The sequence below is a fragment of the Ascaphus truei genome, chromosome 2 (genome assembly GCF_040206685.1).
Source record: "Ascaphus truei isolate aAscTru1 chromosome 2, aAscTru1.hap1, whole genome shotgun sequence".
In the NCBI taxonomy this organism is placed as follows: Eukaryota; Metazoa; Chordata; class Amphibia; order Anura; family Ascaphidae; genus Ascaphus; species Ascaphus truei.
In genome coordinates this window covers 134,667,268-134,695,100 of record NC_134484.1, presented here as the reverse complement: position 1 = coordinate 134,695,100, position 27,833 = coordinate 134,667,268, and the positions used below count along the sequence as shown (strand labels likewise).

The window sequence follows — 27,833 nt, the reverse complement described above, 5'->3', positions numbered from 1 at the left end:
GGAACCCCCTGATTCCAGAGATACTTAACGTTTTATTTGCTAGTTTACTTCCTGGATTTTCAAAGGTGTCCTTGAATTGGGTTTGAATCATTAGTAACTAACGCAGAGGGATTGAAATTCTATAAGAGAAATCTATGTATACAAGAACAATGCTTAGTAAGTGGCATTGCTACTTTAAGCTATTTATTTCCATGGAGCCCCTTTTTTTTATATATTAGCTAATACACTATAAAAACAATGGGAAGGCTAACAAGTAATCTATTTGCAGTCAGAGTACCCTAAATTCTCGATTCTCCCCCTCTTGTGGCCCCCCCTGCAATCTCTAGCATAATTTCAATTGCCAACTTTCCTTGTTCCCCACCTGCCTTGTTGAGCCCTCACTATTTAGGCCATAATCCTCATTCAGGGGCAAGCAGTGTAAGGGCAAACCCTCCATCAAAATAAAATAAGATCATTAGGTTGTCTTTGCATTATTATAACCTAATTATGATGTTCAAGCCAAATAAACTAAAAGGAAAACAGGGAAAACCTGCAAAGAAATTAAGAATGACATTTTAATTAAAAAAAAATATCAATCCCACCTAGAGACAGATCCACAAAGATCCTAATGTCCTTTATCCTTTTTTAGGTTGTCCAGTCGAGTGGAAGAACTTCACTGATAAATGTTACTACTTCTCAACTGGAAAAGATATTTTTGAAGATGCCAAACATTTATGTGAAGAAAAGTCAGCAGTCTTAGTTATACTAGAAAGCAAAGAAGAACAAGTAAGCTCATCATATACTTACAGTTCATTTGCATGTACAATAATCTAAGCATGACAGAGCAACATTATGAATGCAAATGTCTAATACTTTAGAACTATAGAGGTATATTGATAGACATTGCAATCACTCCAGAACATATAATGGCATACAGATTTTGTATAGGTCTGTCTGGATGTTACCTCTTTTTACACTACTATTGAACATAGATATGGCATACAAGCTTATTTATATGGGATTTTTTTTATTCAAATTAGTTTTTTTTGTTGGATTCTATTCACTTTTTACTTCAGCATAATTATTTTATGGCTGTTTCTATCTCTTGAAATAAGGTCCACAGAGGGACCAAAACATTGATTACTGCCCCTCAATAAACCTGGTTGGATGTTTCCCAAGACCACAGGAGCGCAAACCATGTTCCTATATCTTTTTATCTCCAGACATGGAGCAAAGGCAGGAGGACCAGGTTTATGCCCTCCAATGCTATTTTTTTCACGTGTTTCTTGGAGAATTCACATGTGTTTACCATGTTATTTATACATTTATTTATAAAATGTTTTACCAGGAAGTAATACATTGAGAGTTACCTCTCGTTTTCAAGTATGTCCTGGGACATTGCTTAGAAACAATACTGTTTTCTTTAAATGTTATAAACATTATACAGATAATTTGATCATTTTTTGGAAAGAGGAACATTTTGATTTTGTTCACTATTTGCACCATCATGATGATGTGGGGTTAAATTTCACCAATAAGTTTCACCACACTCGTATTGATTGTTTTATATATTGTTCTAAATATTAATATGTAATGTACCTTCTAAACATCTATATATAGTATACCGCATTGGCGCAACGCCCTGTAATGACGCCTTCACCACTCAAACATGGGATTACTGTAGGCCAATTTCTAATTGTTCTACTGAACAAGGAGTCCTTCAACAGTCGGGTGTTCTTTTGCATTCCTCAAGGGTATGATGTAGACATTTTGCAAGAAAATCATTGTTACGTAAACATAGAAATCAAATATCAGAGAGCTGAGTATAATGTTGTCAAATGTACAGTATTAGTAATTTTAGCAAGGATGCCAAAGATATACATTATATCATCAATAAACCCTGGGGAATACTTTTATTGGATCCTGATTAAAGGATTTTACCTTGTTAGGTCCCAGATTTGTTTACAAAAAAAGCAATCACTGTAGGCAATATTCTGTCTCCTAGTTCATTTCAGGAGAAGGGAACCATCATGTAGGCTGTGTATTGCATGTACTGTACATTTATGCAAACAAGTAAGCTTGTTAAAAGTATTTCCACCGGGAAGGAGTATAACATTGCTCCTTATATTAATTTCTATACAAAATAAGTTTTACAGTGTAGCTACGCAAAACATTATGTGGTTAAAAACAGCTGAAAGTTCATGTTTTTGGAATATATTAGATCTATTAATAATCTGGTTTCTAGACATTTTAAAACGTTTGTATAACTATAATCCTAACCATTTTAGATGTCATGTTATATGTTTTATTCCACAACATACCAGTGAGGAGATAGGGAGCTTTTTCTGTCAAAAAAAAAGAAATGCTATGGATTGTTAGGTTAAAAAACAAAACAAGGGATATTCTTTATTGTCTATATGCTAACGGTGGAGGTTTTCTGTCGCCTTTTTCACCCACCATAACTTAAAATGTATAGTAAACCTACCCAGCCTATAAATATTGCAAAGCAAGTATAGACCAACCTCACACTGATGATACCCATCAAGGTTGAAACATGTGAGTGGTTTGACTTGCTTTGCTTGTCCCATGTTGTGCTTAAAAGCTGTGTGAACCGTGATGCATCTGCTTAAATGGGCTCCATGTGTATGAATATTCCAGGCAAAAGGTGACACATTGTGTGCTCATTTGCATGTCATTTCCCAGAATCCTTTGCTGCAGTGGGAGCACTGTATGCTAGGTGATAATGGTTGAAAGGCAGGATTGCAGACCTGTCTAAGACATGTGAATGCGCTCACAAGTGATATTCTTTATTGGCTATATGCTAACGGTGGAGGGTTTTTGTTGCCTTTTTCACCCACCATAACTTAAAATGTGTTATTTGAAATACAATTATTTTATTTGCAATCCTTTTAAGGAACCATTCTTTAATATAAAACAGAATTAACTACAGCTGAGAAGTGAAGACATGTTTATTGCCACCACTTAGCAACTAGAAGCTCATTTTGGAAGTGCACTCCTAGGCATTAAAACTTAACATTTAATAGGTAAATAGAATAAAATAAGTTCTTAACATAAAGTGATAATATTACCTACATATAATGTACTATGGCGGGAGGGAGTGAGGAGATGATAGATAGCCAAGGTATATAGTAAAGTATGCTGATGCCTAATAGTACTTAGCAAAAGCAGTGAGACCACTTTGGCTTTAATTGGGGAGTGGGTTACTCAGCTGTAAAAGCTCAGAAATGCTTGCCCTGTATGTGAGTATTGTGCGTCATGTGGCGTAGCGTACCGAGCACCCAACCTGTATTGATAAATAGCCCAAATCAGTGTCCTACTCCTAAGTTTAATATTTAAGCTGTTAGATATAATCACTGTATGTGCAACTCAATGACAGGTTGGTGGTACGTGGATTGATTCTGCGCCCAATGACGTTTGACAATCACTCTACATAGATAGTATAACAGGACAGCTATTAGTGATAAAAAGCCAGAAAAAAACTGATACTGAACACTCTGCTAATTATTAAAGCAGTACTGTGGTTATTAAACAAGCCGTCAATATATAATCAATACTGTGAGCACTTGTACTCAGCAAAATACCTGTGCAAAAAACCTTCTACCAATTCATAGAACAATTCATGCATGAATAGGTGTCTGTGCATAGCAGATGCTGGCAGGCTAGCAGTAATGATGTTAAATATCAGATAGATCGCAACAATTTGCAGTAACAATGATGTCTGTTAGCTACAAGGTAAGGTGACACATTGAATCACAGTACAGAGACAGGCTTCAGCAAAGAACCACTGAGTGAACAGGACCTGGTTAAGCCTGGATACGAGCGCGTTAAAATGAGCACCAGCAGAGAGCACAGACATAAAGTAACAATACTACCAGTCTCTCTCAGATCCCTCGCGCTGACGTCACCACGCCAAAAACGCCCTACGCGTTTCCCTCCTTGACGGAGATTCTTCAGGGGCGAGTGATAACCAGCTGATTGCGGAAGCGTGTTATATAGCGTCATAGGTTGCCATAGCAACCCGCGGGCCAATGAAAGGCTTGCGCAACGCTTATACCGATCAGTAGGGAACTGTATGTTAGAACAGCGGTTAGTAAAGATGTACACACTAATTTCAAACAATACTATAAGGTCTAAAAAAGGGTTTAAAAGAGTCACCAGCATATGGGGCAGTGGCTCATGCATGTAGGCGTCTATGAGGCTTATGAACCCATGCCGATGTGGCAGATACTGAATAGCAATTCTGTGATATGTGGTAAAGCTTAATCATTGCAGGCTGAAGGTATTCAAACATGTACTGGATGAAATGCATATTTAACTATACTTAGTCCATGATCAAAGGAATACTTGCTTACTTGCCAGTAAATTAGGGAGTGTGTGCAATAAATAACATGTAGATTATAATTATTTAAATGAGACATTTTACGGATAGGTAAACATGATGTCAACTCAACTGATGATCAAATAAATGGAGTGTATGTAAAACCCTCGTTTAACCCTTGAGGGTACAATGTTTTTAACTTGTATATCCATTCAGCCTCACGTTTTAATAATCTGTTGTTTATGTCACCACCACGTATATTGTTTTTAAGGTGGTCAATGCCTGTAAAAGATAGGCACTTAATATCTCCCTGGTGCATATTGTTTACATGGCGTGCAACTGGTGTTTCTAATTTATTGTGGACAGAGTTTATATGTTCGAGTACTCGTTTTTTAAACTCCCTGATAGTTTTGCCAACATATCTGAGGCCACACTCACAACTGATCAAATATATTACATTGATGGTTTTACAACTTATGTAGTGTCTGATATCAAAAGTTGCTGATTTATCATGAGCCAAGAAGGATTTGGCAGGGTTGATGTATTGGCATGCTTTGCAGTTCTGGCACTTGTGCATGCCCTTTGGTGGAGGTGTTAACCAGGTCGATAATGTAGGGCGTTTAAAATGACTATGCACAAGACCATCCTGCAAATTAGCAGATCTCCTGCTAGTGATACTTGGAGTACCTTTTAGTATTTTAACAAGGTCATCATCAGATCTTAAGATGTACCAATGTTTCATAAAAATCTTCTTGATCTCATGCCACCTATAATTATAGGTTCCAATGCAGCGAACCTGTGTATTGGGTGGTTTCATATTTGGGCCCAGTAATTGTGCTCTGTCACTGTCTCTAGCGCGATGATATGCATTTTTCAATGTAGACATTGAGTATCCCCTATTTAAGAACCGCTCTTTCAGGTCCTGAGCCTGTGTGTGAAATTCTCTTAAAGTGGAACAATTACGGCGTAATCGCAGGTATTGTCCAATGGGGATACTGTTGACTAGAGATGGAGGGTGGTGGCTGGTAGCCGCCAGAAGACTGTTTGTGGCCGTCTTTTTTCTAAAGATTGTGGTTTGCACATTGCCATCTGGGTCCTTGCTTATTTTCAAGTCCAAGAATGTTATCTCAGTTGTATTGTACTCAAAAGTCAATTTTAGGTTCAAATCATTAACATTCAATAGAGACACAAATTCAACCAATGTAGTGACTGGACCATGCCAGATCAACAGTATGTCGTCTATGAAACGAATCCAACCTTCTGCAATTTGTCCTATGTCACAACTTCTTTCTATTTGATGGAACACTCTACCACCAGACCCAGGGAACAGCGATGGGCACCTCCTGTGCACCAACATATGCTAATCTGTACCTGGGCTGGTGGGAAGATCAATATGTGTTCAGTGACAGATTTGCACAATATACACAATATATTGATTTGTGGATTCGTTTCATAGACGACATACTGTTGATCTGGCATGGTCCAGTCACTACATTGGTTGAATTTGTGTCTCTATTGAATGTTAATGATTTGAACCTAAAATTGACTTTTGAGTACAATGCAACTGAGATAACATTCTTGGACTTGAAAATAAGCAAGGACCCAGATGGCAATGTGCAAACCACAATCTTTAGAAAAAAGACGGCCACAAACAGTCTTCTGGCGGCTACCAGCCACCACCCTCCATCTCTAGTCAACAGTATCCCCATTGGACAATACCTGCGATTACGCCGTAATTGTTCCACTTTAAGAGAATTTCACACACAGGCTCAGGACCTGAAAGAGCGGTTCTTAAATAGGGGATACTCAATGTCTACATTGAAAAACGCATATCATCGCGCTAGAGACAGTGACAGAGCACAATTACTGGGCCCAAATATGAAACCACCCAATACACAGGTTCGCTGCATTGGAACCTATAATTATAGGTGGCATGAGATCAAGAAGATTTTTATGAAACATTGGTACATCTTAAGATCTGATGATGACCTTGTTAAAATACTAAAAGGTACTCCAAGTATCACTAGCAGGAGATCTGCTAATTTGCAGGATGGTCTTGTGCATAGTCATTTTAAACGCCCTACATTATCGACCTGGTTAACACCTCCACCAAAGGGCATGCACAAGTGCCAGAACTGCAAAGCATGCCAATACATCAACCCTGCCAAATCCTTCTTGGCTCATGATAAATCAGCAACTTTTGATATCAGACACTACATAAGTTGTAAAACCATCAATGTAATATATTTGATCAGTTGTGAGTGTGGCCTCAGATATGTTGGCAAAACTATCAGGGAGTTTAAAAAACGAGTACTCGAACATATAAACTCTGTCCACAATAAATTAGAAACACCAGTTGCACGCCATGTAAACAATATGCACCAGGGAGATATTAAGTGCCTATCTTTTACAGGCATTGACCACCTTAAAAACAATATACGTGGTGGTGACATAAACAACAGATTATTAAAACGTGAGGCTGAATGGATATACAAGTTAAAAACATTGTACCCTCAAGGGTTAAACGAGGGTTTTACATACACTCGATTTATTTGATCATCAGTTGAGTTGACATCATGTTTACCTATCCGTAAAATGTCTCATTTATATAATTATAATCTACATGTTATTTATTGCACACACTCCCTAATTTACTGGCAAGTAAGCAAGTATTCCTTTGATCATGGACTAAGTATAGTTAAATATGCATTTCATCCAGTACATGTTTGAATACCTTCAGCCTGCAATGATTAAGCTTTACCACATATCACAGAATTGCTATTCAGTATCTGCCACATCGGCATGGGTTCATAAGCCTCATAGACGCCTACATGCATGAGCCACTGCCCCATATGCTGGTGACTCTTTTAAACCCTTTTTTAGACCTTATAGTATTGTTTGAAATTAGTGTGTACATCTTTACTAACCGCTGTTCTAACATACAGTTCCCTACTGATCGGTATAAGCGTTGCGCAAGCCTTTCATTGGCCCGCGGGTTGCTATGGCAACCTATGACGCTATATAACACGCTTCCGCAATCAGCTGGTTATCACTCGCCCCTGAAGAATCTCCGTCAAGGAGGGAAACGCGTAGGGCGTTTTTGGCGTGGTGACGTCAGCGCGAGGGATCTGAGAGAGACTGGTAGTATTGTTACTTTATGTCTGTGCTCTCTGCTGGTGCTCATTTTAACGCGCTCGTATCCAGGCTTAACCAGGTCCTGTTCACTCAGTGGTTCTTTGCTGAAGCCTGTCTCTGTACTGTGATTCAATGTGTCACCTTACCTTGTAGCTAACAGACATCATTGTTACTGCAAATTGTTGCGATCTATCTGATATTTAACATCATTACTGCTAGCCTGCCAGCATCTGCTATGCACAGACACCTATTCATGCATGAATTGTTCTATGAATTGGTAGAAGGTTTTTTGCACAGGTATTTTGCTGAGTACAAGTGCTCACAGTATTGATTATATATTGACGGCTTGTTTAATAACCACAGTAATAATTCATTTACTGCTTTAATAATTAGCAGAGTGTTCAGTATCAGTTTTTTCTGGCTTTTTATCACTAATAGCTGTCCTGTTATACTATCTATGTAGAGTGATTGTCAAACGTCATTGGGCGCAGAATCAATCCACGTACCACCAACCTGTCATTGAGTTGCACATACAGTGATTATATCTAACAGCTTAAATATTAAACTTAGGAGTAGGACACTGATTTGGGCTATTTATCAATACAGGTTGGGTGCTCGGTACGCTACGCCACATGACGCACAATACTCACATACAGGGCAAGCATTTCTGAGCTTTTACAGCTGAGTAACCCACTCCCCAATTAAAGCCAAAGTGGTCTCACTGCTTTTGCTAAGTACTATTAGGCATCAGCATACTTTACTATATACCTTGGCTATCTATCATCTCCTCACTCCCTCCCGCCATAGTACATTATATGTAGTTAATATTATCACTTTATGTTAAGAACTTATTTTATTCTATTGACCTATTAAATGTTAAGTTTTAATGCCTAGGAGTGCACTTCCAAAATGAGCTTCTAGTTGCTAAGTGGTGGCAATAAACATGTCTTCACTTCTCAGCTGTAGTTAATTCTAGTATATTCAGCTCATCAGTTGCACCCACCGTCAATCTTGACGGCTTAGGCACTACCACATTACTATCACACCATTTGACTTAGTGAGCATTATATTTTTGTTTTTAATATAAAACATCTGGGGAGTTAATAACAATTGATAAAGTACCAGGATGAAATGATCGGATTACTAGCGCATCCATTATGCCCAGTATATCATGGATTAACATTCAATAGGTGTGTTTTACACCTTCCATGACTTGAATTTTGTGTGTCGACTTTTTTTCTTCATCCAGACAGTGTATTTGCCTAACTATGTACTTTAGATCAAGGGTGTCAGACTCCAGCCCCCAAGAACTACGAACAGGTCAGGTTTTCAGGATATCCCTGCTTCAGCATAGGTGGTGCAGTCAAAGACTGAGCCACAGAATGAGCAACCTGAAGCAGGAATATCCTGAAAACCTGACCTGTTGGTATTTCTTGAGGGCTAGAGTTGGCCACCCCTGCTTTAGATAGACAGTGACCATCAGACTAAATGCATCTAAGCATAATATTTAAATTATGCACAGGTAGCAAAATACACTGGCGACACACTTTATTCGAGCTTGGCTAGTCCCACGAATTCGGGTATACCCGGGTGTATTGAGGTTTGTGACTGTTTTCTGCCCGAGTACATTGAGTTATTTTCCAAGCAGGGATTGAAGCATTTTATTCCCGCTGGCTGCAATACTGCACAGTATATATATATAAACTGCATTACAATTCATGAATTTATGCCATCTGGTAGACACGCGAAGCATTGCAGCCTATTAAATCCTAATCATTATCATTTAACAGATCAGCCGCCCATCAGCCAGGCATGAACCCAGGCTGGGAAGGCAAATGCAACGGGGCTTGTCAGAGGTTAGGAGTGGCGCATTCCAGGTATCTGCCAGGTACATACCGGGTATTTGCTCGAATAAAGTGTGTCGGTGCAGTAGGTGCCTACTATATTGAATTAAACTCAAGAGATGGGTTGCTTTCCTCAAAATGGCTGACGGAGCTTTTGGCTAAACCTGTTCAGGAAACAAGACTTAAAGTTTAGCATAATAATCATCATTCTATGAGAGATATAAAAGAGGAGTTAGTTTGGTACAGTAAATAGAAGCAATGGTTGCTTTCTGACACCATAGCAACTGGGATACATCCTCTATCAGGATATGGGTTTTGTGTGTGCTATATGTGTCTCGGCAGCTTGTCCATTCACCTTTGGAAAGTGGTAATATTTAACTTAGGCTTCCTGTAAATCAGGTCTCCTGTGAAGTCTCCTGCTAATTTGTGTTCAAATCCACTATTGGAATATATATGGTTAATTGCATTCTAACAAACTGTCCGTGCCTTTACAGAAATATACAGGCTGGTTTTGTGGAATCTTACAATGTAATACCATGACTATGAAGTGATTATAGAACAATGATATAAACATGTTTTTTTCATATATATACACAGCAATTTATAAAAAAACAAACCAACGGGAAAGGAAACTTTTGGATAGGCTTAACAGACGCTGAGGACGAGAATATGTGGAAGTGGTTGGATGGTACTATGCCAAATTACACGTGAGTTTCTGGAGTCACATGTTGAAATGCATGTGATCCCCCTTGCATGCAGTGTGATAAACATACTAATAAGTACTCAAACCCTAAAAAATGAAACATAGCTCTAATTTAAAACTCTTAAGGTGCTTATGGATTCTAATGCCCAGTTTGCTGTGAAATGTTCATCATCTGTCTCTAAGCATCAATTGTTCAAGCTATTATTCTCTTCTGTCGCCTTATGTGCGCTAGCAGTTTGATGCGTTTTATTACAGCTCAGGACTGATGGGGTAATTAGCATATGAGAATTGAAGAAATATGAAACCAAGATTGACAGAAATGAATACCTAGGCACCACAGGCCAGACCTGTTTTCGCTAAGGATGGACCGTTCCATGGGTGCGAAAAAACAAAACTTCGAAAACTTTTAAGTTCATTGAGACCACCCAACTGGTCAGGTTTTCAGGAGATCCCTGCTTCAGCACAGGTGGCTCAATCAGTCCCTGCTTCAGCACAGGTGGCTCAATCTTTGATGCCTTTGACTGACCCACTGATTTAGTCACCTGTGCTGAAGCTGGGATATCCTTAAAAGCTGATCTGTTGGGGGGTGGAGGGGTCCTTGAGGACTGGCGTTGCGCACCCCTGCGCTACACTACAGTATTTTTTTTTAATGTATTGGGTTGTTTTTTTAAACAAATTCATGTTTATTTTGCCTTTTTTTTTTTTCAATATTTATTTGCAAAGCCCCCCCAAAAAAAATTCCGGCAAAAGTAAAAACACCAAATTTTGTTACAACCAAAACAGCAGTAAAAGTGCCCAGCTGTAGTTTTCTCAGAGCATACACTTTAAATGCTTTTATGTCAACAGGTCGGCAACACATTGCAGAGTTAATTGGGTAATAACCAATGCAGTGAAGTTCCAAATATCTTGAGACCTTTGCTGCCAGAGCAAACCTGAAGAGCAAATAGTCACCGCTAGGTCCTCAATCAGCAAGTCTTTAGTAAAGTGCCGCCTTTTACCCAATAGACCTAACGTATGTTCAATGTTAAAAAAAAAACATGGGCTTCAAATAAAGCCCCAAGTCCAAAGCTAAATAGAAACTAATAATCATACAGATATAATTCATTATTAGCAGATTCTTTCACCGAATATAGAAGTTGAAATAATGCAGATGTTTTATCCACATGTACTGTATAACATATATTGTTGCATGTCAATCTATTGCGTTACATAACAACAACACATCCATAATAGTATACAGGTACTCTAAAATAAAAAACGTATCTAAATTACTATTGAAGTATATTTTAATATTTGCAGCTGGACTAATGTGGCCTCCATAATCTAAATTACAGGAACTGGAAGGCTGGGCAGCCAGACAATTGGTCTCATGATCTTGGGCCTGGGGAAGATTGTGCAGGATTAATCAATTCAGGCTTGTGGAATGACTTCCATTGTGAAGACGCTAATAATTTCATTTGTGAGAAAGCCATGGACAAAGGTAAGAGATACACTAGACAACATAACTCCCAAAGGATATCACTTGTTGACATAATTATAACTGCACACTCGCCAGTTCAGATGAACATTTTGTAAACTAAGAATAATATTTCTTTACTAAGACAAGACCTACAGATGTAGCTAAGCTTCACTGTCTCCGGTGATGCGGGCAACCAGCTGTCACACGACCGCGGTGGTCACGGAACCAGAGAATGAATGCTCGCGGTTAGTGAAGTAGCGATCGCGACAGAAACTGTCTCTGGGGCCGCTGACTTTTGCTTCTTCAACTGTGGTACTTGAGACAGTGAGTCTTGCTACATCTGTACTTGGGAGACAAAGGCCTCTATCCAATATCTGTGACTTTATCTTCCGCTTGCTTGTGAAGATTGTGTCTCCATTCAAATATGTGGAGTTGTAACCTGCCCGAGCAACAGGAAGACAGTTTTACAGCATATTAAATAGGAGCCATAGTTTTAGTAACATCCAAGTTGGAGCTTTGAAGCATAAAATACTCAAGTCCCTGTTCAATCTGCTGTTGAGCAATCTTCCCCTTGCTTCAGAAGGTTTTAGCTCCTCCCATTTCAATAGGGTTTAATTCTTCATGAGCAAAGGGAAGATGGCTTTACAGCAGATTGAAAATGGACCTCAGCCCAGCTGTTGAGACGTGCCCCATGAGAGTTGAAAGAACTTTAAAGCCACTTCCCAGGTAAAGTTGTCTGAGTCTCAGTGTTCTCCTGGAGTGATTGTGCAATGCCTCCAGATGTATGTTCTGACTCAGACTGAGATGGTTTATTACCTCTCAAGTGGTTGAGAAATTCCTCACTTTAGCATTAGTTTTAACACATTCAGTGCTACAGATACCTGAAACAAATTTCTCACATTGGCTCCAGCAAATGCCTATTTAGTAGACTGCAGCACAAAATGTTTGCTGTGGACGAGTCAGCTAGACTAATTCCTTGCCTTGCATACAGTGTTAGGCGGAATGGGACATTTGGTAGCAAGCGTGCCACTGCGACCAAGTCCCGCTGGTGTTTGGCCGCAGACGGACCCTCCGCCGCTAGAACCTCCATCGCCGGCCGCTTCTGTGAGAAGGTACATTTTTAGTGCTTAGGGTAGAGGGTTACATTTAGGGGGTTTAGCAGTTAGGGTAAGGGGTTCAACTTGGGGTTTTAGTGGTTGGAAGGTTACTTTAGATGTTTTAGCAGTTAGGGGTTATAGTGGTTAGGGCAGGGGCTTACCTTTATGGGTTATAGTTGTTAGGGTAGAGGTTTACCTTTAGAGGTTATGGTGGTTGGGGTAACAGGTTAATATTATTAGGGTAGGGGGTAGTGTTAGTATTAGGATTTAACCCTTATCCTAACAAAACCCTAATGTGAAGGTTAGGGACTTACCTTAGCAGCAAAACGGTCGGCAGCTGAGTATCCCAATGGCGAGGTAAGTAGTGGCCATTAAGACATGGCAAAATGGCCAAATCAAATGTACTAGACCAGTGTTAGAAGCGGCTTAAAATGGGGAAGGCCCTCAGTAGGGCTAAATAAATTAATACAAAGTCTACCAGCATTTCATCACAGTTTTTACTTTCCCATTCCTCTGTCATTGATTGAGGTTTACAAAATAACATCAATTAAAATAATATGTCACTTATCTTAACCGTCGCCAATACGCTCCGCTGCTTTTTTTTTTAGCACGCCACCTTGATTTATACATTCTCCTATTTTGTGATGTGTAAGCATGACATAAGAAGATATATGAAAGATTAAATGGAGGGTGCACTAAGGCCATTTTTGACTCAAATTGTATCATTATCATACGCTGTGGATGTCCAAATTAACATATTTCCCAGGCATCTCCAGTGTGTTCCTTTTTGTGCACGTGTATCTCTCTTGAGGGTTAAGGTTTTGAAAGAATATTCTCACATTTTCAAGTTTTTCTCAAAAGTTTGAGAAAACTGTAGGTGAAGCAAACCTTTGGCAGTGTCACACATCTCTACTCCGGGGTGTATGTATCAAAGCAATTTGGGAGCAACACCGGAGCATTTTTACCCGGCACCTGCCCTACCTGCACCTTGCTCCATGGAGAATGTTAGATGGGGAAGTTACATGGTGCACATATTATAATGATGAATGTATCGTTTTTGCGTCTCACTGCACCACTATTTCTGTCTTTTATTTGCCCCAAAAAGAAACCTCCACAGGTCTAGTGGTGTAACTCTAACATTCTGCATCAGATGGAAGAAACTGTTCCTATATATGTCACAGCTCTAATCAAAAAAACGGAGCAGTGCATCTAATCACTCTTCTCTCTATGTTGATACATAGACCACGTTGTGCTGGAGTTTACTGCAGACAGTACCCGATCTGAAGCACAGCTATGCAAACCTCACAGGTCCAACAAGGGGCTGTGCTTCTGATCGGGTGCTCCCTGTAAGAGGCCCTCTGCAGCCAATTGATGTGACGCGAAGGCGGTAGAGCCCCTAAACCCACCGGGCCTGGGAAAACAGTACTGGCTGAACCTCCTTCCCCCGTCGGCGGCCCTAAAAGTACATTTATACATTGACACTGGGAAGATGCCTAATGTCACAAAAGGCTTGATGCACAATGTAGGTATAATTTGTATTCCTCTCTCCTTGTCCCTTCCAGCTCAGTTGCCAGACACATTGTAAACTCTGACATTGTTAATGGAAACAGAACGCTGGAACTTGTCTGAAGGTCTGTCTTGTGAAGAACAACATATCCTGGATGTTGGATTATGATATCGCACAATCGTAATGGAGCAAGCACTGAAAAATGGACCACTGAGAAACTCAGCACAGAGAGATGCTAACTTGCTATGAACTTTGCAGAAGACTGTGGATTTAGAACGTTAAGAGAAACCTATTGATATCTGTGGAACAGTTTAGATCTCAACTGAGAACAAATCGATTGCAACTTTTCTTATTCAATATCTAGGCAATATCTATCTGAAAATGTGGAATATTTTAAGATAGGTTCAATACCTTTTTCTCAAGGCATTGCATATGCATTGCAATTTCTATTACTAAAACCCAAACTACATTATAGAAAAACTAATACAGGTATATAGTGCAATTCATATTCGTCGGAAGATACTTTTAAGAGCTTTTTAAAACATTGTATTTTTGTACAAGATAATTGCATTTCATTATTTTTATTTTATTGTACTGTAGAATAATAATGCCAAAGAATACATTAATGGTACATATTCATACAGTGGAATCTGCTAGCCAGCTAAAGAATTTTTTATCACATGACAAATATATATTTTTTTCTTCAGTCGTCAATTTTATATTCATATATTTTTTAGAAAATGTGTTTTAATACATTATGCAAATATTGTCTTTGATCCTGCACAACGGCTACGTTTGTAGGCCAAAAATAGAGTTTAAATGACCTGGCAGTGCCTTTTGTTATTCAACCAGCAATGTAATCTCTTCAGCTGCAGGAGTTACCCAAACTGGGTATGGGCATGGGCAAATGAGATGGGCAAATGAGATGGGCAAATTGTTTTTTTGCGAATTTGGATCCGCAGCGGATCGGCCCGTTCCTTTGGTCCGCAAATTTAAGCGGATCGATGTCAAAAAGTACGATTCGCGTTTTGCAGATTTGTAATTATTGTTACCAATACACTCCGCTGATTCAGCAATCCGTTTGTGGGTTCTTAAGAATCCGCCTACGATTGCGGAATCCGCGGATCGCATGCTACAAATCCGTCCACGGGTTGTATCCAATGGCGGATTTAGATGAATCCGTGTGGATTGAAACTGCCCAAATCTGTTTGCGGATTTTACACCGCGAAATGGAAAAGGGGGGGGGCATGAATGTGCGAAAATCCAGGAAAATCCAGGATTTGGGCAGATTCTCCCATTTTTATCACCAGCAGACAGACCGCTCTCACTGACTGTGGGTCACCCGTCCTGGATGCCAGACTCACCCATTTCTACACACCTGTGGTCCCATAGGCCCAGATGTACTTAACTTCGACATTGATATCGCTGTGCATTGATAGTAAAAATAAATATCCTTATCATCACTACAGTATTTACAAAAGGCTAAACACTTAAATAATGCAGTGCTAGCTCTAATTTTATCATAGCCATAAGTGTGGCCAAATTTAACGCCAGGATCACTAATCAGCATGCAAATTAGTATGCATCGCCTAGTTCCATGCAATCATATGCAAGTGTTACATTTAACTGCAGTATTGCAAACGAGCATGCAAATGAAGTCAACAGCCAATTATTTATTCACATGCTACTCACTAAACTCCGATACCTATTTATATTGGGTTACTGACAAAAATATCACCAACTTTTTTCACCTACCCCAGGCTGGCGCTAGGCTAATCATGCGTAGGTAAATAATTGCCACTATAGACCTCTAAGACTAGCCATCCAAGAATGGATGATCAAAATACATATTAACAGTGTTAAACTTATAATAGAATATACATATTATACAACATAAACACTATAAATAAAAAGCATAAAATTATCTATAAATGCAAAATGTAACCCCTTAGAAACCCAAGTGCCCAGCTATTCTTGGTCAACGCGTGAATACTTGGATACATTGGCTACTAAAAGCTGTACATTTGCACAAATAGATGCTTTCTCTGTTTTATTTGTAGGGCGTTAGGGATGTTAACCCCTCGGGTACATGAAAGTATTTATTTGCAATGCATTGGTAGCCGCAGGCATAAAAGGGGTTAAATCAACTCCTGCCATAGGGTTTTGGTAAAAGTCCCATTACATAAAAGAGTGATGTCTCCGACCTCCCGTCCCCACACACATACATGGCCAATTGCATCGCCAGCACCAATAAATGCAGATTTCTATGGGTTAACGCGTATTTATTTCGCCAGCATTACTGGACGCCGAGTTGCTGATATGTTTGGCGCATGCACATGAGGTTGAATTTCGCAGCCCGCCTACGAGTACGTAATTCTTAGGTAAATACGGCGGAATTCCAAAAACACAAATCGCTGCAATGTTCATTTTTTTTTTAACCCAAATGTTTAATGCTGCAATATTGATTTTTAGGGGAATCTCACTGTTTGAGGACACTGCGTTTCCATGAATAATACGTATTCTGGGGGATTTTATCCTCAAAGTCTGACTTATTTGGATTCTTGCAAGTCGACAATTATACATCAGACTGTCTTATCATTTTAAACAAAGCCAGTAAACATTACATTAAAAAAAAATGGTTGGTATTTTTTTTTTTTGCACAGTATTGTGCTAATTAAGTGAGAGAATTTAACTGGATTGACGGTTTTATTTGTGTTTCTCTAGCTGCGTTATAGGAGTGCGCAAGACTTTTTAATGTGTATGACCAATACAAGTTTTTTCTGTCAGCGGATGTCTTCAAAAACTTGTAATAATGTTTAATAAAAAGGAATAATTCAGTGTAATAGTCGCAATGTTTTTAACCCCTTCACTGCCAGAGGGGCCTGGAAAGTCCTGTATTGCTTTGATCTCCTTAGATCACTTTAATACCGGTGCACTAATAGACTCAATTGGTAGTAACTGGATGCTGTACATATCCCCTTGAAGAGGCAGTCTTCGTGGCACTTTAAAAAAAAATACTTTTTTTGTTTTAATATATGCAGTCTTTGATTACCTTTATTGAAAACTAATTACCTAAGCTGTCGACCGATTCATTTTCCTGTGATCGGTCAGCAAATATCCTGCTTCACTTGACCAGGGAGGCTGCGAGGGACCCCCTCCCCCTCCCACTTGGAACTGGTACCCACATATAAACAGACAAGTAATGACAGACTCAGTTTGGAGGTATAAAAGGCCGGGGCTTTGTTTACTAACAATCATAATAATGGAGTAAGCGCTAGTCCATGCCAGAGTGGGGTCAGAGGGTCAGCCAGGCCTTGGCCTGCTGCCCCCGTACCCGGCCGAGCCCTAAAGAGCCGGCAGTTGTCGCGAGTGGGTTCCCGGGCTGTCACGTTCGCTTGACCCCGCCATTCGCTCCTAAACCCGGGCGACGCCCGCCCCGAGCCCATCTGACAAGGACAAGCACTTACCCCCGAACTGCCGCCACTCACGGCTCTATTTAAACCTCCTTAAATTAGACCGTGCCGCCAACACCGCTAGGACCCTCTCCAGCCCCTCCTGCCAATCGTTGTTGAACAAATCCGCCCCTATCTCAGATAAGTGTGTGCCGTCGGCCCGAAACAGGCCGATTGACTTGTAGTCGAACTCGGGATGGGTGATCTGCCATCCCCCACACTGCGTCACAAACTTCCCCACCATCTTGTTCAATTTGACCCGCGCTCGGTTTACGGCGCCTGGTGCCCTTGCACCCCTCCACACTATCCTGCAAACTATGTCTGACCAAACGATCTGTACTCCTGGCCAACGGGCGAGTATGAGGGCTAGGTCGTGTTTTATTGAATTAACCAGCTAGAAGTAGCATCGAGCGGCCAGATTGTTGCCCCCGATGTGGAGGAGCAGGATCTGTGGCGCCCTCCTATCCCTACCCATCACCATTAGCCGCGGGAGCAACTGAGCCCACCGCAGCCCCCTACCTCCTCCCATACCACATTTGCCTGCTCCGCTCGCAACCCGAGGTTTGCCCCGCATGGGCGTTTGACAGCCCGCTTCTCTGCCCAGTGTATAAGCGAGTCTCCAATTATCCAAGTGGTTGCGGCATCTGTGAAGGCATAAAGGGATGAGGGGGTTTATAGAAGCACGATAAATCCCAGATAATGCGGGCCTGATATAGGACCAGTATCTGTTAGACTTCCATCGCCCTATCTTTTGGATCGCAGCTACTGACAGCCCCGCGCGTGAAGCTTCCGTTGCCACCCCAATCCAGAACGAATGCGTCCCGTATTGTGCCTCGTCGAGACCCTGGTGTCTTAGGCACATGCGGAAAACCCGCAGGTACTGGAATCTAGATAACGGTACCCCGTCCTCGTGAAGGAGCAGGGGACCCTGACCGTCTGGCCTGCATGCCAAGTATTCCCTGAGCGTGTTCACTGGGCAGAAAATGGTCCCTGGTAGCCCTAGCAAAGATATCCACGCTCCCCTCCTCCGCTGGTCTGTTTTTGACCTTTTAATGTGTAGTTTTACCCATCCTTCCCCTAAGACTATGTCCTCAAACTGCATCCCTCCCTCGCCTTTGCACGATGCGCACACCATCTCCCCGGCTCGCAGTGCTGCGAAGAAGGCCAATGCAAACGTCAGCCGGAAAAGCTTCGCCTCGAACCCTGATAGGCACACTCTGTCTGTGGCCTGCATTAAACCCTCTAATATCGCTGGTGTCACTGGCCTTCTGCTGTCATTTGCCGCCGTCCCCTTCGTTAACCCCGCTAGCACCCTTTTGACGATAAACGCCTTCGTTGGGTCTCCCTTGCCCTCTAGCTGCAAAAAGAAGGAGACCCCTGTCAATTTGTTCCCTATGGATCCTCCCGCTAAACCCCTTGCCCTTAAGTTTAGGACAAATCATAGCAAGGTCCCGACTCCCAATACGTCGAGACCCAATTCTCCTGCCAGACTTTGATAATCGCGCCTCGCTGCCGAATGGGCCTGCCACGTACCCGGAGCCAGCAATGATCGTATCAACGAGGTTACTGGGTTGTCGCCAGCTCCCACAGGTCTGCAGGGCATGGACTGCCAATTGGGTCCGCCTCGGGGGCCAGTCTCCGAAACAGCGCCATCTGTAACCGGGATAAGGCATCAGCAATGTTATTCGCCACCCCCGGAACATGTCGAGCCTTGAACACAATGTTCAATTGCAAGCATGCCGGTACGAAATGAAATGAAAGAATGGGGAAGCCTGCCCGCTGGCTTGTCCGTGACCGGCGATGGTCTTTGAAACCTCTGTGTTGACATGCCCCTTGGCACCGATGAATTGGGTCGCCGCCCTGCTTGCGGACTTATGCCCTGCCATTGCGGTGTGTCTCTTCCGTTTCCTTGTCCTGCCGCATGGCGCACAACCTGGCTGGGGGTGCACTCATCACTTGATGAGGGCCACGCGTCTTCGCATGCGGGAGCGTGTCGACCTTTTCCGCTCAACCAATAATGCCTGCCAAGTGAAGAGGAGGGGGGAGATGTTGGAGCACTGCAGTAAAAAATACCAGGCTGGCGGCGGCGTGCAACAAAAAAACTTTAATGCGGCATAAAAGCCCTGATTAAAATGACAGAACAATTCTCTGACGCGTTTCGTCTAAGCGACTTTTTCAAAGAGTATTTTTTACTGCAGTGCTCCAACACCTCCCCCCTCCTCTTCACTTACCTGGTCTTCCATTGCTGGGACGGATGCACGCCAAAGAGAACAGTGGTGAGGTTTCTTTCTTCCCCGAACGAACAGCTCAACAGGCACAGGCTGAGACAGCCCCGTGAGTCTCTGCACTCCCTGCTCAAGGATCCGCTGGAAACACGTGACCCGCCAGAGAAGGAACCGCCGGATGGGACAAGCACTCCGGTCAGGTTAGAGGTCTCTCTTTCCCCACAGCGGTTTACTCTATGTGCCTGAGCTTTACATTATATATATCTGTCTATACGAATTGATGCATTTAATGGGGGAACCTTCACACTGCTCATGAATCATTAATAACCACTGATCCCTTGAAGACTGTGATAACGGTCTTCAGCAAACATCAATTTGAAGCACCCTTTTAGGGTTTATTCCCTTACCAACCAATCCTGCCTGCCAGCCTGACCTTGTCCGCTCACATGACCTTGTCCGCTCACATGACCTTGTCCACTCACATGACCTTGGCCATCACCCGCTCCGTGCATAAGCATCAACAGCTGCCTCTGGAACCAGCCTTCCTCCCTGCTTCGCGCATCAGCCTGCAGTTGTATGATTTTGTCTACGAAAGACATTCTGATTGATGTGCTAAGTGACGTGGGAATGTGATTTCAAATTTGAGTGATTGAAATATGTGTTCCGTCTACTGGGTTGTCATGTGAGTATGGGAAGTATCGAGGGTCGAAGGAGGTGGTTCCAATCCGGACGAAAATTGAATTGCTACTTGACAAAGTACCGAAACTGACTGAAAGAAACATGAATTGATAATGTTATCATTGATACATGGAACATCCTGATAACAGAAGAGGGGAGTTAGGCCTGCTATCTGTAACCGCCCCTTGACCCCCTCCCGCATGCATATTTGTTATACCAGCATACAATATTGGGGTTTTTTTGAGGGAGGCGGGTAACCAATGCGGCCATGCGCTGAATAGGAAGTGGGATTTCGGTACCATACATGGGCCATGCCCTGACAGGAAGTTGGATTACCTGCACCATCCCTGGCCATGCGCTGAACAGGAAGTGGATTTACCCATACCATACCAGGGCCATGCGGCCATGTGCTGAACAGGAAGTGGGATTACCCATACCATAGCAGGGCCATGTGTCAACAGGAAGTGGGATTACCCATACCATACCAGGGCATGGGCTGAACAGGAAGTGAGATTACCCCTACATGCGTTATACCCCTGAATGCAGTATATACACACCGTATACCCCACATAATCTTGGATGTAGTATGTAACGCTGGACCAATACAGCACATGACAACCAAAGGCAGTATATACACACACCATATGATCCACAAAATGGCCCGTAACCACGCATGCAGTATATACGCATATAATCCAAACCCAACACGTAACCACGCATGCGGTGTATAAACCCTATATTCGGAACCCAGCACATAACCTTGAATGCAGTATATACACCGTATCATTTGAAACCGCACATAATCACGAATGCAGTCTATAAACACCATATAGTCCAAATACAGCACGTAACCACGAATGCAGTATATACACTATGTACACCACACGTAACCTCGAATGCAGTATATATACCATATAATCCAAATACAGCACGCAACCACGACTGCGGTACTGTATATACACTATATACCCATGTAACCCAATTACAGCACATTGTAACCTTGAATGCAGCATATATACACACCCTATAATCCAAATACAGCACGTAACCACGAGTGCCGTATATACACTATATACACCATGTAACCCAATTACAGCACATTGTAACCTCGAATGCAGCGTATATACACACCCTATAATCCAAATACAGCACGTAACCACGAGTACACTATATACACCATGTAACCCAATTACAGCACATTGTAACCTCGAATGCAGCATATATACACACCCTATAATCCAAATACAGCACGTAACCACGAGTACACTATATACACCATGTAACCCAATTACAGCACATTGTAACCTCGAATGCAGCATATATACACACCCTATAATCCAAATACAGCACGTAACCACGACTGCAGTATATACACTATATACACCATGTAACCCAATTACAGCACATTGTAACCTCGAATGCAGTATATATGCACACCCTATAATCCAAATACAGCACGTAACCATGAATGCAGTATATACACTATATACACCATGTAACCCAATTACAGCACATTGTAACCTCGAATGCAGCGTATATGCCTTATACCCCGAATACAGCGCATTATAACCACACTGAGGTGTATACACTTTATGCCCCACATACAGCACATTATCATCACGAATGCGGTATGCAGCGATACCCCACGGCGATTCTAGCATTGATATAACTTTATTCAACGTTGAAAGAAACATGCATTGATAACAGGGCAATAACAGCATTAACGGCAACTATGCAGAGAGCCTCCACCCAAGAACCCTGTGGCAGTTAATAGACCCCCCCCCACGCGGTCACTGGGTGTCCCATGCTCCAGCCCTGTGCTTAATCCTCCCTGCGCCAGCTCGTCCCCCGCGCTGCTGCCGGGAGGGAGGACAGAGTGACCTGGCAGCAGGGAGAGATGGAGCCCGCTGAGGCTGTGCAAAGTTACCCCCCCCCCACCTCCTGCTGAAGGTGCGTGTGAGGGAGCATCCAAACGGAGCGCCACTGGGGGGGGCCATCACAGTAAGAACCGTGGGGGTTGTTGTCGGGCCAGCCACGAGGCTGATGGAGGGAGAGCCACGTGGTAAGGGGATCCCCACTGGCTATTTCCTGGTACCGGCAAGGGGATCCCCCCCGTTCCCCGGAGGCCCCCCTCCCCGCCCGTCGAGCGGGCCAGCCACAGAGGCTGATGGAGGGAGAGCCACGCGGTAAGGGGATCCCCACTGGCTAATCCCTGGTACCGGCAAGGGGATCCCCCCGTTCCCCGGAGGCCCCCCTCCCCGTCCGCCGAGCGGGCCAGCCAAAGAGGCTGAGGGAGAGCCACGCGGTAAGGGGTTCCCCCGTGGCAACACTCCCCGCCCGCCTCGAGCTGTGAATAACGGAGGGGGGGCCGGTGTACCACGCGGTCAGGCCCAAAGGGGACTGTGAACTCACCCTGGAGGAGAGGACCAATGTCGTCGCAGACCGGGAGCAGAATGGAAGATTCTGCTCCCGGTTGCCTCTTAAGGCTTCCCTTGGCCTGCCCCCGCCCCCCCCCGTCCCTCCCCCAGGGGTCGCGACGGCGGCCCAGAGGTCCTAGCGAGGTGAGGGGGGGAGGGGGCTTGTTCCCTGGTCATGGGCATCCCTCGCCTAATTGGCTGGAGGGATTGCTAAATGGCTGCCTTACAGTTTCAATCAATCTTTTAGTCAGTGTAACTCAGCAGCTACAATGTATTCTTATATTACTAAGGTAACATTATCTATTGTCACAGATCGCAGCTGAAACTGCTGGGAACATTTGCAACAAATTATCACAAACAGAAAAGTGTTGCACATATCTTGCACTGCTGGGGAAGTGGGTTAAAACCTGATATAGAAATCAAAGAATGCGCAGTATATTAAAACTCATTAAAAATGGCATTAAGAGTTGAATAAAAATCTGATACTACAGAACTGATCTAATTATTTTTTTAAAAAGCACACATGTAGGATATTGCATGGATTGCTTCTTTAACAGGCTAATCAGGTGACATTTGATTATGTATTAATAAAGGTGGCATTAGGCTGTACCATGGAGTACAGATTGCCAGGCCAGAGGCAGGAATATATTTATTATCCCACAATGGTAAAGCCCCTATGTCAGAGCACACCTACTGTATATAAATCTAAAAACTACTTGTAACATTGAATTTCCTTTATTTCATTTGTTTGCAGTGTAGTGCAGACCCCTCTGACAAGTGAAATGCTTCCCTAAAAATGTCAGTCGTACATTTTCTGAGCAACCAGTCTGTCATCATCAGGACATTACCAACTTCCAAATGATGGCTTTGAAGTTATGATGATTGAATGATTTCCGCTGATTAATAATGATTTCCGCTTTGAACCAACACCTGACCAGGGAGGACAAGCAGAGAAAGGCAAAGCCGTTTCATGCACGACTTGACCAGCTTGAATTGAGAAATAACCTTCAAATTCAAGACGGCAAATGGTGACCCTGCTCATCATGCACGTAATGCAGCATACCGTACTTCCAATAACAACCTCTGCAGCCATGATGAAAGGATAATATCAAGAACTTTTGTGGTACAATGTTCTATTCTCTGGCATTGTGACATCCCCGGGATGATTGTCAACATTCCAAAAGTTAACAAACATTATGAATAAAACATTTTGAAATGTGCAGAAGTTAAAAGTGCATTCACTCGATTGCAATAGCCATTTGCCTGATCATTATTTTCATGGACTCCTAAACAGCAACCTTTATTTGCGCCTAAAAATCAGAGCTGATAAGCCACGGATCACCTCCAAATAATGTCTTATTCTCTTACCCTGGGGTCCAGGCATCGCTTCTGTCTGTCTCAATGAATTGAAAATAAATATCGTAACGTTTGTACCAGATACCATGTGACTTGTTTATTTGCGGAGAACGCTTGCACAGCTACTTAGAATAATGTGAGAACAAAGGTGCTTCAGCGCAATTTATTTAAAGTGCACGTGACATGATTAGGTAAACACAACATGTGATATAGGTAAATAACGGGTAAATATAAAATGCAACTCGTTTAGATTGCGAGGTGCTGCTCCATAAAAACCTTTCCAGGGTCAAAAGAACAGAATATAGAACAAAACAGGAGCTCAGCTCCCGAGAGATATGTGGAGAAAAAAATTACACAAAATAGTGCAACACTGTATGACAAAAATGACAAAACCAGTAAACCAGCGTCAAATGCACTCACATTCCCAATTCTTTTCAGCATTAAGGACCAGTAGTGGATGCTCGGGTGGTGGTGATGATGATGATGATTGGTACAGGCAAAGGTCAGGAAATACCTCCAGGGTATTTAGGTATGGAAAAAAAGATGCTAACATAGCATAATTGTGTAAAATACTTTACATACTGTAAGTAGAAAAGATAAAAATCAATGTGCTTGCAAACTGTGCACTGACAAACAGCATTGTGAGCTCACAGGCTCCAGCAGCATATGTAACAATCAGTCCCCCTGCTTGGCCTCCTCCATGTGGAATTCGCTGGACTCTCACTCCAATCATGCTTAGGAGATGCAGGGGATTAACACACATTCCCAGCTATCTCAAACTCCTACACCCTCCACATCATGAATATATAGTTATGTCAAAAACAGTGCTACTGGGCGTGGCAAATTTATACAACAAAAGACAGGGGTGCCCAATGCTACAGCCAATTGACAAAACATATAAAGTAATGAGTCTAAAGTTTAAATACTTCAATAATAATAATATTTACTTGGTTATTTAGTTAAACCCTTTGGCCAAAGCGTCATAAGCCTGTATACCACGTCCAGCAAAGTGAAAAGACCTCCCAAGTTAAAAAGGTGAGGAGGAATGAGCTTTGGGGGCAGGTGCCACCTACCTCCATACAACTGCTACTAGTCAGAAATTGATTAACACACATTCCCAGCTAGCTCCCCCTTAAAGAAAATTCCCCCAAAATCTTTTTCCCAACCCCTATTTCTAAATAGCTCCTGTACGGTTGCTACCGAAGGGGTTAACCGCTCCCACTTCCCACAGAGAGGCCTAACCACCCACCCCTGGGCAAGTCATTCATTCTGATCCTCTGCATCTTCAGTGGGCACCGACAGTAAAAGAAAAAAATGAACTACTGGCCTGTAACCCCTTAATCGCCAAAGCGGTAATTTATCGTTATGGTAATTAAGTGGTCAAACCACTCTACCGCTACCCACCCGGGAGACCTAACCACCCTCTCCAAGGCAACTACCCGGATCGCCTCTACACCCATCAACACGCATACAAATGGGCAAAAGCACTAGTAGCCAAATGGGGCTAACAGCAATTTGCCCATTTGTTTAAGAAACAAAATATAAAATAAAATAAAATTTACATTACAGTGCTGTACAATACACATTAGCCAATAATCTCATTGATTGTTACTGTGGTAAACTAAGAGTGTTCATGCTGTTGTACATTGCTGGTTACTAATAAAGTTTTTTATATTCATACAACTGGCTGAGTGAAGGTGCTGTGAACCTCGGAAGCAATCTCCATTTTTTTCACCTGTGGTAAACTATGCCCACAATGGGGGCAAAGATTGCTGCAATGGCAATGAATCGTCAACCTAAAAAAAACATCCATAAAATACATTACAATTAAATAAAAACAAACGTTTGCCAACAAAATAATTGATTGGCAATGTAGTTATCTATACCTCAAAGGGGGGTGGGGGGTGGTTAACCCCTTAATTACCATAGTGGTTAATAACCACTAAGGTGATTAAGGTGTTATAGGCCAGTAGTTATTTTATTTTATTTTACTGACGTGCCCACTGAAGACGAGGAAGATGAGAACATCCTTCATCCTGGCAGGGATAAGTACATCTTTATTTACTATATGCTGGTTGGGTAATATTTTATTTTTAATGGGAAAATGTGCTATTATCCAGATCTGGATAATAGGGCGTTTGCATTACTGTACTGTATGTGTTGGGGTTGGGGGGTTGTTGGGGGTAGCCCCGGGGTGGCTGGCTAAGCCTCTCTGGTGGATAGTGGGATGGGTTAACCCCTTCAATATCTTAGTGGCTACTAGCAGTGAAGGGGTTAAACTAACCCCTCCCACAGCCTTCCCAGTTGGCATAAAAATCCACCCTGGGGCAATTACCACCATCATCCACCCCCTCTACCCCTACAAACCAGGTACTTTTGTTTAACCCTTAATTACTATTGCAGCTAGCCGCTAAGGTAATGAAGCTCCTTTTATTTTATTTAAGAGTATCCAAAAAGTGTTGTGTAAGGTGCACAGCGGCAAGAATCAGGTCAAGTGGCAATAAAAACTATTTATTCAGGCTGCATTAAAAAACGGCAGAGTACAGCTCTCCTACGCGTTTCGTGCCATGATAAATGTGCCGAAACGCGTAGGAGAGCTGTATTCTCTGCCGTTTTTTAATGCAGCCTGAATAAATAGTTTTTATTGCCACTTGACCTGATTCTTGCCGCTGTGCACCTTACACAACACTTTTTGGATACTCTTGGATCACGGATGTGGTTGCACGCCTGGGGACCTGCAGGGGAATAATAGTGAGTACATTTTATTCTTGAAGTTCCCTAGGAAAGGAGAAATGAAGACTCCTTTACCAGATGAATCTTGGGATTGATGTGTCTATACATATGACATTGGAATTCGTTATTCCACTATAACTGTCATATTTCCCCTGTATGGTAACCTCTATATATATACTGAGTATAAGGTGCCAAGCATTTTGAGCTCCCACAAAAACTTTTATTTTATTTACATAGTATTGAAGCAGGGGGTCTCGGTGGCTGAACCGCATTCATTTCAGCCCCGGGGACCTCCTGCTTCCCAAGTTACAGGCCTCCATATCGGGTGCCGGTATCTCCTGCATGTTTAATTCTCCAGCGTCACGTGACCAGGACATTTAAACTTTGTGAAGATACTGACACCCCATACCGGGGCCTGTAACTCGGGAAGCAGAGGTCCCTGAGGCTGAAATTAATACGGTTCAGCTCCGGAGACCCCCTGCTTCAATTCTGTGTTATTAAAATAAAATGAAAGCATCGTGATCGCTTGTTAGAGGTGCGCAGGGAGAGGGATTAATTCTATCTACTCTCACTGCGCGTCTCCTCTAGTCTGGTAGTGGCCAGTAGGATTCAAAAAGTAGGAGTCCCATTCAGAAGCAGGGTCCCCTGCTGTGTTAATCCTGATACATCAACTGGCTGCATCTGTACACTCCACGGATTCAGTGATCTGCTGGCGTTTTTTTAAGAATCCGCCAACGGGTTGCTGAATCCGCGAATTGGATTCTAAAAATCCGTCCACGGATTATACCCATTGGACGTTTTTTTGTTGATGAATCCGCATGGATTAAATTTGACCAAATCCGTTTGCGGATTTTACACCGCGATACGGATTTTGAAGGGAAAATGCACAAAAATCTGTAAAACGTAATT

General features: G+C 42.4%; 1 protein-coding gene across 2 annotated transcripts in view; it reads left to right on the top strand.

Annotated features, from left to right (window-relative positions):
* The window catches only part of COLEC12 (collectin subfamily member 12), a 178,103-nt gene extending 161,197 nt beyond the window's left edge, over window positions 1-16,906 (top strand). Inside the window, exons 7-11 of one of the 2 annotated variants that reach the window (XM_075585245.1) lie at window positions 629-765; window positions 9,895-10,004; window positions 11,335-11,480; window positions 12,451-12,571; window positions 14,119-16,906. In XM_075585245.1, the coding sequence (XP_075441360.1) occupies window positions 629-765; window positions 9,895-10,004; window positions 11,335-11,480; window positions 12,451-12,571; window positions 14,119-14,185 (581 nt within the window). In that variant the 3' untranslated portion in view covers window positions 14,186-16,906. The remainder of the gene's footprint in view (window positions 1-628; window positions 766-9,894; window positions 10,005-11,334; window positions 11,481-12,450; window positions 12,572-14,118) is intronic. The other variant, XM_075585246.1, reaches the window with a different exon arrangement.
* The last annotated feature ends 10,927 nt before the right edge of the window (window positions 16,907-27,833 follow it).